Here is a 17,043-nt window from a genome sequence, read left to right as displayed (position 1 = left end):
TTGGATCGACATATTTGTATTCTAATTTCTCTTTTATTGTTTAGTGCGCCCACGCATCGATCGTACGAACCTCACGCCAATCACCGTCAAGGCTGGATTGTCGGTACAGTTCGACATCGACATCGAGGGTGAGCCTGCCCCGACCGTCAAATGGTTCCACGGAGATAAGGAAGTCGTCACCGATGCGGATTACAAGATCGACAACATCGATTACAATACCAAATTTTTCATTGTACGTGGTCGCCGCAATCTGACTGGAAAGTATACGATAGTGGCCACCAACTCGCAGGGTGAGGACCGTGCTGAAGTGGAGATTACAATTCTTAGCAAACCGGGAACACCCGAAGGGCCACTGGAAGCCACGGACGTTCACAAGCATGGCTGCAAGCTCAAGTGGAAGCCTCCACTGGACGACGGTGGTATGCCGATCGAAGGCTACGAAATCGAGAAGCTGGACCCACTGACGGGACAATGGATCCCTTGTGGCCAGAGCAGTACTCCGGAGGCAAACATTTCCGGCTTGCAGGAAGGCAAGCAGTACAAGTTCCGGGTTAAAGCGTTCAACAAAGAAGGTGACAGTGAGCCTCTGGAGATGGAGACCGTGGTGATTGCCAAGGATCCATTCAGCGAGCCAAGTAAGCCGGGCCGTCCTACGCCTACTGACTGGGGTAAAGACTTTGTCGATTTGGAGTGGACCAAACCGAAGTCAGATGGTGGCGCTCCGATCACGGAGTACATCATCCAAAAGCGTGACAAGTCGAGCCGTAAGTGGCAGGACGCAGCTACCGTTAGCGGTGATCGAACTCGTGGCACTGTTGAAGATGTTGAAGAGGGCCACGAGTACGAGTTCCGGGTGGTTGCAGTCAACAAAGCTGGACCCTCGGAACCGAGCGATATCTCCGATAGCGTGGTTGCTAAGCCGCGCAACTTGGCTCCAAGAATCGATCGCAAGAATCTGGACAAGAAGCTCCTCCGCAGCGGCCAGCTTCTGAACGTGGAAGCGGACGTCACTGGTGAACCAGCACCAACGATCACGTGGGAGCTCAAGGGCAAGCCCATCACCGGAAAGGAGGAAGAACGCATCCGGCTAGATAACGAAGACTACAAGACTAACTTGATTATTAGAAACTTGAAACGTTCCGATTCAGGCATTTATAAAGTTACTGCTAAGAACAAAAATGGCACAGACACTGTCGAGATGGAATTGGTGGTGCTGGCAAAACCTTCGAAGTGCACAGGTCCACTGAAGGTGTCGGATGTCACGGCAGAGACCTGCAAACTGTCTTGGCAGCCACCTGAAGATGATGGCGGTGAGCCAATCCAGGCCTACATCGTCGAACGCATGGATGTCGACAGTGGCCGGTGGATCCAGGTTTGTGAGTCTCGATTCCCTGAGGCAGATGTTAGCGGACTGCAAGAAGGCAAGGACTACATGTTCCGCGTAAAGGCTGTCAACAGCGAGGGTGAATCCGAACCATTGGAAACCGATACCAGCACCCGTGCTAAGAATCCGTATGACCCACCAAGCGCCCCTGGAAAACCAAAGGCCACCGATTGGTCAAGAAAGCACGTCCTTCTGGAATGGGCTGAACCAGAAAGCGATGGAGGTGCTCCTATCACAAAGTACATTATCGAGAAGAAGGACGTTAACAGTACCAAATGGCAGAAGGCAATGGAAACCGATGGACCAGTCGCCAAGGCCAAGGTTCAGGATCTGTTTGAAGGCACCACTTATCAGTTCCGTGTGAAGGCGGTGAACAAAGGCGGACAAAGTCCGTACTCACCTTTGTCGGATCCAGTTCTGGTGAAGGATCGCTTCGCTCCACCAAGAATCGATCGTTCTACGCTCAAGAACATGACACTGAAGGGAGGCCAATCACTGCGTCTTGATTGTAAGATTAGTGGTGAACCAGCCCCGACCAAGTACTGGTTGCTGAACAAGGCTCGTGTTGAGAAGGATAACGCTGAAGTTCGGGTTGAATTTGAAGACTACCGTGCCAAGCTGACGATCGGAGCCGTAACTCGTGCCCACAACGGCACCTACGAGATCAAGGCGGAGAACTCATCCGGCTTCGACGAGCACCAGTTCACCGTTACTGTGTTGGACAAACCAACCGCTCCCGAAGGACCTCTCAAGGTTTCCAACGTGCACAAGGAAGGCTGCTCGCTCAAATGGAACCCACCACTAGACGACGGCGGAGTGCCAATCGATCACTACAACGTGGAGAAGTTCGATAAGGAAACCGGACGATGGGTTCCTGTCGGACGCACTCCCGACACTCATATGGACGTCACCAACCTGGAACCAGGACAAGAATACTTGTTCCGAGTGTCCGCCGTTAACGATGAAGGCGTCTCGGAGCCACTGTCCACGGAACAGTTCATGGTGGCAAAGAACCCCTTCGACGAACCTGGAAAACCAGGCACACCGGAAGCCTACGATTGGGACCGCAACTTTATCGAACTTCGCTGGACTCCGCCGGTATGCGATGGTGGCTCTCCGATCACCAAATACATCGTGGAGAAACGCGAGCACGGAACCATCAAGTGGATCAGGGCTGCCGAAGTCATTGGCAACAAGTGCGAAGCCAAGGTTACGGAGCTGAACGAAGGCGAGGTGTACGAGTTCAAGGTTCGCGCCGTCAATGAGGCTGGTCCCGGCGTTTGGAGCGACCACAGCAAACCGATCACTGCCAAGCCAAGGAAGCGTAAGTATTGTGGATCGCGCTCTTAGAACAGTCTGTCATTATCTTATCTTATCTATTTGAACAGTGCCTCCGAAGATCGATCGTCGCAACTTGAAGAACCTCAGCGTGGCTATCGGCGAGCCGTTCGGCTTTGATGTCAAAATTTCCGGTGAGCCCGCACCAGATGTGGACTGGACGATCAATGATCGCATGGTTACAGTTACGACCACACGTACCATTGACAACGTGCCGTACAACAGCAAGTTTGCCAACTCGAATCCGGATCGTCGTGACTCTGGCAAATACATAATTAAGGCAACCAATAAGTTCGGTACCGATCAAGTGGAAATTACGGTGACTGTGAGATGTGAGTATTTTTTTTACTATTCCGCTGTTTAATAATTGATTGTAACTCTGTGAATTGAAAATCCGCAGCAAAACCAAGTGCACCGGAAGGCCCACTGGAGGTTAAGGACATGACAAAGGACAGCTGCAGACTGGAGTGGCAGAAACCGAAGGACGATGGTGGTGTTCCGATCGATCACTACGTAATCGAGAAGTTCGATCCGGACAACGGTATCTGGATGACAGCCGGAAAGGTTGAGTGGCCTTTCACCGAGTTCCCAGTTGAGGGTCTGGTTCCTGGCCATCGCTACAAATTCCGTGTCAAGGCCGTCAACGCCGAAGGTGAATCCGACCCGTTGGAGTCGGCTGGAACCTATTTGGCGAAGGATAGCTTCTGTAAGTTTTATTTTTGTACTTTCAAAGCGGAGATATTGATGATTCGATTTCATTGCAGCCGTTCCCGATACGCCCAGCGCTCCGACGGTCGTTGATTGGTCTGAGAACCACGCCGTACTCAAGTGGCCAGAACCAGACAATGGTGGCAGTCCGATTACCGGATATATCATCGAAAAGAAGGACAAGTACAGCCCAATCTGGGAGAAAGCCTGCGAAACCACTTCTTCAACCCCAACCGCTACCGTCGGAGGATTGGTTGAAGGAAACGAATACCAGTTCCGTGTCATTGCAGTCAATAAGGCAGGACACTCGGATCCATCGGATGCCAGTCGCACGTTCATCGCCAAACCACGGTTCGCTCCACCGAAGATTGACCGCAGAACGATTCGGGATATTTCCATATCCGCTGGATCGATGCTCAAGTTTGACGTCCATGTGTCCGGCGAGCCAGCACCCAAGTGTGAATGGCGTATCAACAAAGCAACCGTTTCCAGTGATAGACGTCTCGAGATCCTCAATACGGATTACAATTCCAAATTTATTCTGCGCCCAGCCAACCGCAATGATTCTGGAGATTACGAAATCACTGCCACCAATTCTTCCGGACGCGATCAGGTCTGTGTCCAGGTGGTTGTTACTGACAAGCCAGGCACTCCCGAGGGTCCCCTCCAAGTATCGGACGTCACAAAGGAGTCCTGCAAGTTGAAATGGAAGCGACCACGCGACGATGGTGGTTGCGACATCGAATACTACCAGATCGAACGTTTCGATGAGGACGCGAACGCATGGGTTCCACATGCTCGTAGCGTAGAAACCAATGCTGACATCAGTGGACTGCAAAATGGAAAGAAATACAAGTTCCGTGTCAGTGCAATCAACGCTGAAGGAGAATCCAAGCCTTTGGAACAAGTTGGAGACTTCATTGCGAAGAATCCGTTCGACGAACCATCGCCTCCGCAGAATTGCAAAGCAACCGATTGGGGTCCAGACTTTGTCAAACTGGCCTGGTTGCCGCCGGTCAGTGACGGTGGATCTCCGATCACCGGTTATGTCGTTGAAGTTAAGGACAAGTACGGAGAGTGGGAAAAGAAGATGCAAGTTCCTGCCGATGCTACCAACGCTGATGTTCCGGATCTGATGGAAGGACAGAAGTACGAATTCCGTGTTCGTGCTGTCAACAAAGCGGGTCCAGGTGATCCAAGCAACGCCACTCCACCAATCATCTGCAAACCGAAGAATCAACCACCGAAGATCGACCGTACCAACCTGATCGATGTACGTATCAAGGCGGGTAATAATGTGGTGTTCGACGTCAAGGTTACTGGAGAGCCTGTGCCGACGACAAGATGGCTGCTAAACAAACGCGAATTAAAACAGAACGAACGCTTCAAGATTCAGGACTATGAATACAACACCAAGATAACCATTCGTTCGGCTACACGCGGCGAGTCGGGTACCTACACGATCGAGGCTGAAAACGAAAATGGCAAAGATACGGCCAATGTGTTCGTCACTGTTTTGGACGTTCCGAGCCCACCGGGAGGACCACTCAAGGTACAGGAGATCACTGCCAATGGAGCAATCCTGGAATGGCGTGCTCCGGAGGACGACGGTGGTCTACCGATCGATAACTATATCGTCGAAAAGCTGGACGAAGCTAAGGGAACCTGGGTGTACGCTGGTGACTCGGGCAGCAACAAGTGCAAAGCGGAAATCGACGGTCTCATCGAAGGACACTCATACAAGTTCCGCGTCCGAGCCCAGAACAAAATGGGCAAATCCGAGCCACTGTCGATGGCCAATGCCGTGGTCGCAAAGAATCCATTCCGTGCTCCACAGCGTCCAGAGGACCTCGTCATCACGGACTACGACAAGGATTACGTCGAACTGGAATGGAAGGCACCGGAAAACGACGGAGGAGCTCCGATCACCGGCTACGTGGTTGAGAAGCTGAGCAAGTACTCGGGAGATTGGGAAAAGTGCGCTGAAGTTGATGGTGACGCCGTCACGGCAAAGGTTCCCGATCTTATCGAAGGAACCGCCTATCAATTCCGTGTTAAGGCGATCAACCGTGCTGGAGAGGGAGAAGCAAGTAAGCCGACAGACTCGCATATCGCCCGCAGCAAGAACCAACCGCCGAAGATCGATCGTTACTCTCTTAACAATGTTAAAATCCGAGCGGGACTCACGTTCGAATTCGATGTTCCGGTTCAGGGTGAACCAGTCCCTGCTAAGGAATGGACCCACAAGGACAATATGATCATCAACACAGATCGCATTAAGGTGGTTTACGAAGACTACAAAACCAAGCTGCGTGTTATGGATGTCAAGCGAGCCGACAGTGGAGTCTACACACTTACCGCCAAGAACAAGAACGGCATTGACATTGCTGATGTGAATGTGGTTGTGTTGGACGTCCCGGCCCCACCAGAGGGCCCCATTCGTCACGAAAACCTGTCGAAGACTGGAGTCACGCTTATGTGGCGTCCGCCGAAAGACGATGGCGGTTCGGAAATTCTGCATTATGTCGTTGAAAAGTTGGATACTGATCAACTGCGTTGGATTCCGGTTGGAGAAACGATTTCCACCAAGATCCGCCCGGACAATTTGATCGAGGGTCACTCGTACCAGTTCCGTGTCCGCGCCGTTAACAAACAGGGTGAATCTATTCCTTTGACCACTTCTCAACCGATCACAGCCAAGGATCCGTACGCCAAACCAGACAAACCTGGCAAACCGGTGGTTGTGGATTGGAGCGATAACTACGTAAGCTTGGAATGGAGCATACCCAAGAAGGACGGTGGAGCTCCGATCACAAGCTACGTCGTGGAGAAGAAGCCTCGCTACGGGGACTGGAAATTCGCTGGAGAGTTCACTGAGCTGTTCAAACCATCTGCCAAGATTACCGATTTGGTCAAGGACGAAGAGTACGAATTCCGTATTTGCGCAGTCAACAAGGCTGGTGTTAGCGATCCAAGCGAATCTTCGGATCCAGTGGTCTGCAAGTCTCGCTTCGTACCACCGCACTTCGATAAGAATGCTCTGAAGGATCTGATCGTTCCGGTGGGTAAGAAGATCGCTTACAACGTGACAGTTGAAGCTTCGCCGAATGTGACGGCCGTTTGGAAGCGCGATGGTGTCGTAATTCCGGAATCGCAGAGAGTTATCCGAGAAGCGTACAACAATGAGGTTTCCTTGGAAATTCCATTCTCGATCCGTGAAGACTGCGGTATGTACACTCTGATTGTGAAGAACGAATGTGGTGAGTACTCGGCTTCAGGACATGTGACCGTTTTGGATAAGCCATCGCCACCGGAAGGGCCACTCCGAATTACGAACATCACTACCGAAGGATGTCATCTGGAATGGAAGCTGCCCAAGGACGATGGCGGCAGCCCGATCACGCACTACGTTATCGAAAAGATGGACATGTCCCGTGGCACCTGGTCTGCTGCCGGTATGAGCACCTCGCTGGTGAACGAAATTTCTCGATTGATTCACAACAAGCGTTACTCGTTCAGAGTTAAGGCCGTGAACGAAATTGGTGAATCAGAACCGCTGGATTCGTCCAATCCAATTGTGGCGAAGAACGACTTCGAAGAACCATCGCAACCACCAAAGCCACAGGTTGTCGATTGGGATGCCAATTCGGTCAGCTTGGAATGGAATGCACCCAAGTCCGATGGTGGTGCTCCAATCACCGAATACATTGTGCAGAAGAAGGAGAAGGACAGTCCATACTGGAGTACCGCTGGACGTGTGCCCGGAATTCAGCGCAATCTCAAGGTTCCAGATCTGGCCACCGAAACCGAATGGGAGTTCCGTGTCATTGCTGTTAACGCCGCTGGAGAATCCGAACCATCGGATGCTTCGGATGCTGTGCTTACGCGATCGCGCTTCATTGCCCCCAAGATCGTTACTCCTCTGCGGGATATGGTCGTCAAGGCTGGTCTAATCTTCCACTTGGATGTGACCTTCACGGGAGAACCGGCACCGGAAGTTGTTTGGACGTTGAACGGAAAGCCTGTTGAAAGTGACAAGCGCACGACGATGACCGCCGTTGGACACCACACCATTGTTCACACCGTGAACTGCAATCGCGGCGACTCTGGTGAATACAAGCTAAAGATCAGCAACTCGAGCGGAACCGACGAAGGAAGCCTGCGCCTGACTGTGCTGGACCGTCCAGATCCACCAGAGGGTCCTATGAACTACGAGGAAATCACGGAGAAGAGTGTTACGATCTCTTGGAAACCTCCCAAGGACAATGGTGGTTCGGAAATTACTGGATATGTGGTGGAAAAGAAGGATCTTACCCATGGAGGAGGTTGGGTACCGGCTGTGGCCTATGTCAGTCCAAAGTACACCCACACTGTTGTGCCTCGTCTCAACAAGGGCAACAAGTACGAGTTCCGTGTTATGGCCGAGAACCTCCAGGGCCGCTCAGATGGTTTGATGAGCAAGCACCCAGTTGTGGCCAAGGATCAGTTCGTCGCTCCTGGACCTCCGACGAAACCGGATATCACAGATAGCAACTACGACTTTGTCACGCTCAGTTGGAAGCCTCCAATTAGTGATGGCGGTTCAAGAATCAGTGGATACAACATTGAACGACGAGATACGGCTACTGGAAGATGGATTCAGGCCAACAAGTACCCGGTTCCGAACATCGAATTCACAGATACAGGAGTCATCAAGGGTCATCAATACGACTATCGTGTTTCGGCCGTCAATGCTGCCGGACAGGGCCAACCTAGCGATCCATCAAGCAAGTGCTGGGCCAGACCAATGCAACAGGCTCCTAAACTCAATCTTGACAGTTTTGGCAAACGTACGATCAAGGTGCGCGCTGGAGAACCAATCATCATCACAATTCCGTTGGTTGGCGCTCCGATTCCGACTGTCGAATGGTTCCGTAATGGAGTTAAGGTACCGGAAACATCTCGCACTACTATCGATACCAACAGCGAACAGACCGTGTTCCGCGTCGAGAAGAGTGAACGCAAGGATTCGGACACCTACAAGATCAAGGCGTCGAATCAATACGGAGAAGATACCCGCGAGTTTGAAGTCATCGTCGTCGATCGTCCACAACCACCACGAAATGTGTTCGCCTTGGAAACCACCCAAGACACCGTTACCCTCAACTGGGATCCACCAAAGGACGACGGTGGCTCGGATATCACCGGATACAGTATCGAGTACAAAGAATTTCCATCAGATAACTGGAAGATGGTCTACGGTACTGTTCCTCGATGTGCGCATACTATTAAGCATCTGACCGAGAACCATGAGTACATCTTCCGTGTCCGTGCTGAGAACATTTACGGAGCATCTGATCCAACCGAAAGCAAAACCATTTCGCCGAAGAGCCCTGACCCACCACAGGCCGTCGATAAACCAGCGATCGAAGATTACACTCCGAGCTCGTGTACCATTTCTTGGAAACCGCCACGAGTGCAAACTCGCCCTGTCGTTGGCTACATCGTCGAGAAACGTGAACGTGGTACTGGCGATTGGGTGCAGGTCAACAACTACCCAACTGTCAACACTACTTACACTATCCCTGATCTGATGGAAGGCTTCCGCTACGAATTCCGTGTGAAGTCCGTCAATGACGTTGGAGTCAGCAAACCAAGTGAACCGACCGATCCCATCACCGCCCAATACCAACGCAAGCGTCCTAATCAACCCGACCCACCGTCGATCGATAAGATCTCCCGCAACAATGTCACCTTGTCGTGGCGTACGCTGCGTAAGGATGCCAAGGAAAAGATCAAGGGCTATTTGATTCAGTATCGTGTCAAGGACGAAGAAAACTGGAAGGACTCCAACAGCTTGGCTGATTTGTGCAGCGACCAATCGTACCGCGTAGAAAACTTGGAAGAGAACAAGGAATACCAGTTCCGTTTGATTGCCGTCAACGACATCGGTTCGTCGGATCCATCGCGTCCAAGTATCTCGGTCACGCTACAGGAACAGCCCAACAAACCAATGATGGATCTGCGCAACGTTCGGGATATTACGGTCCGTGCAGGAGAAGACTTCAACATTCACATCCCGTACACGGCTTTCCCGAAACCGGTTGCCACTTGGTTCGCCAACGACGACCAGCTGGATGACTCAGATTCTCGCGTTCATCAACAGCTTACCGATGAAGCCGCTATCATGGTCGTCACCAACAGCAAACGCTCCGATTCTAAGCAGTATCGTCTGATGCTCAAGAATCCATCTGGCTACGACATCGGAACTTGCAACGTCAAGGTTCTGGACAAACCATCCAAACCGGAAAACATTGCCGTCGAATCGTACGGTGGCGAACATTTGACATTGTGCTGGAACACTCCTCTGGACGATGGTGGCTCTCCCGTCACCAACTACGTCGTCGAACGGAAGGAAAAGAACGCTTCCAGCTGGACCAAGGTCAGCAGCTACTGTACGACCACCTATCTCAAGATACGCAACCTGCGCGTCAACCAGCAGTACGAATTCCGCGTCTACGCCGAAAACAAGTACGGTATGTCAGAGCCGGCTCAATCCGACACCATCATTGCCAAGCATCCGTTCGATGTTCCAACGCAACCTGGAACTCCGACCCGTGTCGAAACCACCGAGGACTCTGTCACCATTACTTGGGCCAAGCCAGCCAGCAACGGAGGCTCACCGATCACGCACTACATCGTCGAGAAGCGACCGGCTGCCGAAGGCACCTGGACCAAGGTTCAACAGGGCACGCTCAAGGATCTCATGTGCAAGGTATCGGGACTCAGCGAGAATCGCGAATACATCTTCCGCGTTGCTGCCGTCAATGCGGCAGGACAGTCCCCGTTCAGTTCGGCGTCGGACCCGATCATGGTCACGGCTGCCTTCTCCGCTCCGAAGATCACCTCGGACATTGGAATGCGCGACATTCTGGTCATTGCTCGCGATCCGTTCAAGATCATTGTTCCATTCTCAGCCTCACCACGACCCGATGCATTCTGGTTGGTTAATGGTAACGAGGTGTCGAGAAACGAAAGGATCGAACTGCAAGTCACCGATACGGAGGCCGTCTTCAAGAACGACAACTCGAAACGCTTGGATAGTGGCAGCTACACTATCCATTTGGTCAATTGCGTTGGCAAGGATACTGCTTCGTGCCGCGTGTTGGTGGTTGACAAACCCACACCTCCGATTGGACCGCTCGAAGTTTCGGAAATTACTCCTGAGTCATGTACGCTGTCCTGGAAGGTCCCTCTGGACGACGGTGGCAGTCCGATTACGAACTACATCGTCGAACGTTACGAACCACTGGGATACTGGACCAAGGCAAGCAGTTTCGTCCGATCAACCCACTACGACAACATGGGTATGGAAAACAACAAACAGTACAGCTTCCGGGTTCGTGCCGAGAATCAGTACGGCATCAGCGATCCACTCATCTTGGAAGAACCGATCATTGCTCGGTATCCATTCACGGTGCCAGATCCACCGAACCCACCACGTGTGTCCGATTGGGATACGAGCTACGTTACCGTCACCTGGGAACGACCGCTCATGGACGGTGGATCTCGTATTCAGGGCTATCGTTTCGAGTACCGCGACGTTACCGACAGCACCTGGATCGTGTGCAACTTCCTCATCAAGGACACCAGCTACCAGGTGTACAATCTTATGCCGGGCAGAGAATACGAGTTCCGTGTCCGTGCCCAGAACGCTGCTGGTGTGAGCAAACCGTCGGCATCGTCGAAGCGGTTCAAGATTCATGGAAAGGTTACGCCACCTTCGGCACCAGGAGCCCCGGCCATCGTTAAGGTTGGCAAGAGCTTCGTCGATCTCAGCTGGACTCCACCGGCGAGCGATGGTGGTTCCAGAATCACCGGCTACTATGTGGAGCGTCGCGACATTGGAGGAGCACGCTGGGTTAAATGTAACGAGTCGAATATTCCTGTTACGGAGCTCACGGTTACGAACCTCATTGAGGGTGGAGTTTACGAATTCCGTGTTTACGCTGTCAACAATTATGGAGTTTCACCACCATCGGTTGAAACTCGATCGGTTCGCATTGGTGAACAGTTGGATACCGAGAAACCGGAATGGGTCAAGAGGTTGAAGTTCAGCTTGGTACCGCTTGGAAAATCTGTGCAACTGACTTGCGAGGCTCACGGAAAGCCGGAACCAACCTGCAGATGGTTACGCAATGGAAGAGAGATTACGCACGGTGGACAATTTGCTCTGGAAAGCAAGAACGGTGTATTCTCGTTGCACATCTCGAATGTTACATACCGTGACGAAGGCGATTACACTTGCGAGGCTATCAACTTTGTCGGCTCGGTCCACACTACGGCTGCTGTTAAGATTGGAGTTCCACCGAAATTGGTCAATATTCCATCGGATGTGTACCTGATTAAGGGAGATAATGCCAAGATCAAGCTTGGCTTCAGCGGAGACCAACCAATGGAGGTTAACATTTCTAAGGATCGTGAGAAGCTCATCGAAACCGAACACATCAAATACACAGTCTTCGATGACTACGCAGTTATCTACATCCGTGATGTCGAAGATGCCGATAAGGGAGTGTATTTGGTTAACTTCAAGAATGACAGTGGAAGTGTATCGTGCAATGTAAATGTTCATGTCACTGGATTGCCTGGACCACCGACGGGACCGCTACTGATCAGTCACGTTACGAAGAACATGTGCACCGTTTCGTGGAAGCCTCCGAAGTACGATGGAGGTCGCAAGATCACGCATTACGTCGTTGAGCGTCGCGATATCAAATCGCAGCACTGGCTAATCGTTTCGAACTACATTAAGGAAACACAGCTGATCATCAAGGGATTGATCGAGTTCTCGGAATATCTCTTCCGTGTGTCGGCCGTTAACGAGAACGGAATGGGTGCTCCATTGGAAGGATCCGATCCGATCAAGGCACGCGGACCATACGATCTGCCATCGCCACCCGGCATTCCAATCATCCACGAGGTTGGAGGTGACTTCGTCAATTTGGAATGGGAGAAACCATTCTCGGATGGTGGTACTCGCATCTTGGGATACTGGATCGAGAAGCGCGAACAAGGAACGGATACCTGGCAGCGCGTCAATACCGTGTCCTGCTCTATTTGCACGATCAACTGCCCGAATCTTGTCGAAGGTCGATTCTACGAGTTCCGTGTTGCCGCTCAGAACGAAGTCGGTTGCTCGGAATTCTCGAAGGCTTCGCAACTGGTGAAGGCCGAGGATCCGGATGTATGCAAGCCTCCAGAGGTCGTGAAACCACTGAACACGTTGACCTGCGTACAGAACAGAAACGTCGAGTTTGTGTGCAAAATCACCGGAGTTCCGCGTCCGAAGATCACATGGCACAAGGGTGCCCGCGAAATTTGCTCCGGATCCCGGTACTACATGTACAGCGACGGAGACATGCACCATCTGGCCATTAACGACGTATTTGGCGAGGATGCCGATGAATACACTTGCCGTGCGATCAACAAGGGAGGAGTCAAGTCTACCAAGGCCTCACTCATCATCAAATCCCCACCAAAGCTCAACGTTCCACCACGATTCCGCGATACTGCCTTCTTCGACAACGGTGAAAACATCGAGATCAAGATTCCGTTCACTGGCTTCCCCAAACCACGTTGTCACTGGACCCTCAAGGGAGAACAGATTGAATCTGGCAGCCACTATCACATTGAGACTCGTGAACGTCACACTGTGTTGACCATTCGCGATGGATCGCAGCTGGACTCGGGTACCTACACGATCACAATCGAGAACGAACTGGGACAGGACACCGCCGATATCAAGATTCAGATCAGCGATTGTCCAGACAAGCCAAGGAACCTCACTGTGGACCAAATTGGATTGGATCATGTCACACTCAGCTGGTTGCCACCATCTTGGGACGGAGGCGCAAGCATTACGAACTACATTGTGGAGAAACGAGAAGTGCCACTGTCTACATGGATCCGGGCCGGAACAACTCGCTTCAATCAGCTCATCATCCCGCATCTCTCGCCCGGACATCAGTACGAGTTCCGCGCGTTTGCTGAGAATGTGTACGGACGATCGGAGCCATCTGATCAGACTGAACTGGTTAGCCTGAAGGACCTGGGTATCAAGCCTGCCAAGCGTGTCAAGTACGAACTGGACGAAAACGGCAAACCGAAGCGTCAAGGCAAGCGAGAACCAATCTCGGACTACGACTCCTACGTGTTCGACATCTACAGCAAATACCATCCGAAGCCAGTGGAGATTTCAAACAAGAGTGTATACGATCTTTATGAAATTCTGGAAGAAATTGGAACGGGTGCGTTCGGTGTGGTCCATCGTTGCCGTGAACGTAAGACTGGAAATGTCTTCGCCGCCAAGTTCATTCCAGTGTCACAGAATTCGGAACGTAATTTGATTCGCAAAGAAATCGATATCATGAACCAGCTGCATCACCGTAAGTTGATTCATCTGCACGATGCCTTCGAAGACGACGATGAGTTTGTTCTGATCTATGAGTTCTTGTCGGGAGGTGAGCTGTTCGAGAGAATCACCACCGAAGGTTACCGCATGTGCGAACAGGAAATCATCGAATACATGAAACAGATCTGCGAAGCCGTCAAATACATGCACGAGAAGAACATTATCCATCTGGATATCAAGCCTGAGAATGTGATGTGCCAGACTAGAAATAGCAACCAGGTGAAATTGATTGACTTCGGTCTGGCAACGCGTTTGAATCCCAACGAAATGGTCAAGATCTCGACTGGCACAGCCGAGTTTGCCGCACCAGAAATTGTCGAACGAGAACCAGTTGGTTTCTACACGGACATGTGGGCCGTTGGTGTGTTGGCATATGTGCTGATCAGTGGTTTGTCGCCGTTTGCTGGTGAGACTGATATTGATACTTTGAAGAACATCAAACAGGGAACTTGGGAGTTTGACGAAGTCGCATTCAAGGACGTGTCAGAGGAATGTAAGGACTTTATCCGTCGCTTATTGATCAAGAATACCGAGAAGCGTATGACTGCTCACGAGTGTTTGATGCATTCATGGTTGAGTGACAGCTACAACAGCTCGACGTCGTTGATCTCGATCGAACGGTACAAAACAATCCGCGATCACATCCGCAGAAAGTACGACGACTGGGCATCATTTGTGCTTCCGCTGGGTAGACTGTCCGAGTACTCGGCTCTACGTAAGCTTCTGGTTACCAAGTACAAGATCCACGAGACTTCATTCGACCGTCGCCAAGCCGCTCCTCGATTCGTCATTCGTCCACAATCGGCCTTCTGCTACGAAGGACAGAGCTGCAAATTCTATTGCCGTGTTATTGGTGTGGCTACTCCTGTTGTGACTTGGTATCACAACAACCAGGAGCTGAAGCAGTCGGTGAAATTCATGAAGCGTTACGCCGGCGATGACTACTACTTCATAATCAACCGCGTCAAGTTGGACGATCGCGGCGAGTATATCATCCGTGCCGAGAACCACTACGGCTCACGCGAAGAGGTCATCTTCTTGAACGTCCACCCGATGTCGAAACAGGTACCAGTATACAAACCAGAAACCCACACAGTCCGCAAACGCGAGCCAAGCCCGCGACCATTATGGCAGGAGGAATCGGATGCTGCTCCAGTGTTCACCTTCGCGCTGCGTCCGCGTGTCATGCAAACCAGAGATACTTGCAAGCTGTTGTGTTGTCTGAGTGGCAAACCAGTCCCGACCGTGAAGTGGTACAAGAACGGACGAGAACTTAGCCGTTACGAATACTCGATGACTCACACGGATGGCGTGGTGACCATGGAGATCATCGACACCAAGGTTGGAGACTCTGGCGAGTACAAGTGCGTGGCAATCAATCCATTGGGTAAGGCCGAAACCAGTAGCGTCGTGATCGTTGAAGATCGCCGCAACCAGACGGAAGTACCACAGGCGGAAGCCAAGAAACCAGCGGTGAAGAAACCGGAACCTAAACCATTGCCAAGTGCTACGAAGTCGCTGGGACCACCGGACGCACGATCCCGGCAATCCACCCGCGAATTGTTGCGTGAGTAGATAATTATATTTTGGTTTCGACTTGTGGTCTGAATTTGTTTTGTTTATTATAGCTCTGCAATCGGACTCTCTGATGCATCCACCAAAGTTCACCAAGGAGTTGAAGGACGTAATCGCTTCGGACGGTGAACCTCTACAATTGAATTGCCACGTCAGTGGAGACCCACTGCCACAGATTGTATGGACCAAGAACGGTAAAAAGGTGACGTCGTCGGACGTCATCGACATTAAGTACAAATCGGGCATTGCCAGCCTGCGAATCAACGAATTGTTCCCTGAAGACTCGGGCACCTACGTGTGCACAGCCAAAAACTCCATGGGAGAAACGGCCACGCAATGCAAGCTCGATGTGAAGAGTAAGTTCTGGGAACAATATTTCCGTATTTGCTAACTAACCTTATGTGATTTATTCTATTGCAGAAGGTGCCAGCTCAGGCCGTGCTGGTGACAAGAAGGGTGCCCTTGTGAAGGCTCCAGTCATTAACAAACACACCGAATCCGGCTACTACAAGGACGGATCGGAGGTGATCATCAAGTGCAACATCACCTGCCCGGATCCATTCAATGTGATCTGGCTGCACGACAACCGAGAAATCAAGAACACACCCGACTTTGAATACGTGAACGACGGCGATGCGTACTCGCTGCACATCCCGGAAATCTTCCCCGAAGATGCCGGCACGTACACGTGCGAGGCATTCAACAAAGGTGGCGAAAGCTTCAGTTCCTGTACCATTACGGTGCTATCCCAGGGCGAGCAGAAAGATCAGCCGACCTTCGCCAAATTCCCTGCTTCGTTGAGTGTGCTGGATGGGGCGAAGTCCGTGTTTACCTGCGAGACGTACGATGCGCCCTCCAAGCTGGAGTGGTACAAGGACGGTGAGCCGATCAACGAATCCTCCAACCGGTACCGATTTGTCAAGAAGGACAACAAATACACCTTTACCATTGCCAAGTGTACGTTCGAGGACATTGGCCAGTACCAGGTGCGGGCGGTGACACGCCAAGGAGACGCCCTGGCCTCATTCTCGGTCAATGTTAGTGCGTAGGGAACCTCCACGAGTTCGTAAGCTCTAGTTTAGTTCGTAAGGCCGTTAGGAAGTTAGTTAGATAGACGTAAACGAGAAGATTTTTTTTGTACTTGAATTTTTTGTTAGAGTCTAATGGATATTTTTTGAATAAGCTCAAACCGAATGTCTTTTGCGTCTCCATTTGTAAGTAATATTTTTGTAAAGTATTATTTATTTTTTGACTTTCAAATCCGTATGAACCGCGTATGAACCCTTTGAGACATAGGCAGTGAATTTTTTATTGTTGATATAAAAATGACGAAAATCCATAAAAATAATAAAAACGAAAAAGTTAATTGTAAATAAGTTTAGATTTTTCATACCTTTCAATAATATCACAAGAATGTTTGTTCGCTTACATCAGCACCGACGATCTGATGCGTCGACATGCTGTGCTCACTGATTTTCCACCCATTTTTAACGGCCATATGCTCATTTGACCGATCATTCATGTCAAATGAACTAAGACATATTTTTCTTCAGCAAGGGTAATCGGAAATATGCAAACAGACATT

At 51.0% G+C, this 17,043-nt stretch overlaps 1 protein-coding gene across 1 annotated transcript in view; it reads left to right on the top strand.

Moving 5' to 3' along the window:
- The window catches only part of LOC134227721 (twitchin-like), a 107,914-nt gene extending 91,080 nt beyond the window's left edge, over window positions 1-16,834 (top strand). The window contains 6 exon segments of the mRNA XM_062709380.1: window positions 45-2,708; window positions 2,773-3,054; window positions 3,123-3,428; window positions 3,487-15,450; window positions 15,512-15,814; window positions 15,879-16,834. Coding sequence (XP_062565364.1) covers window positions 45-2,708; window positions 2,773-3,054; window positions 3,123-3,428; window positions 3,487-15,450; window positions 15,512-15,814; window positions 15,879-16,507 — 16,148 coding nt within the window. The 3' untranslated portion in view covers window positions 16,508-16,834.
- Window positions 16,835-17,043: the final 209 nt, after the last annotated feature.

This window comes from Armigeres subalbatus, chromosome 1 (assembly GCF_024139115.2).
Source record: "Armigeres subalbatus isolate Guangzhou_Male chromosome 1, GZ_Asu_2, whole genome shotgun sequence".
Classification (NCBI taxonomy): Eukaryota; Metazoa; Arthropoda; class Insecta; order Diptera; family Culicidae; genus Armigeres; species Armigeres subalbatus.
The sequence above is the reverse complement of the archived record's forward strand: the minus strand, read 5'-3'. Positions and strand labels throughout refer to the sequence as shown.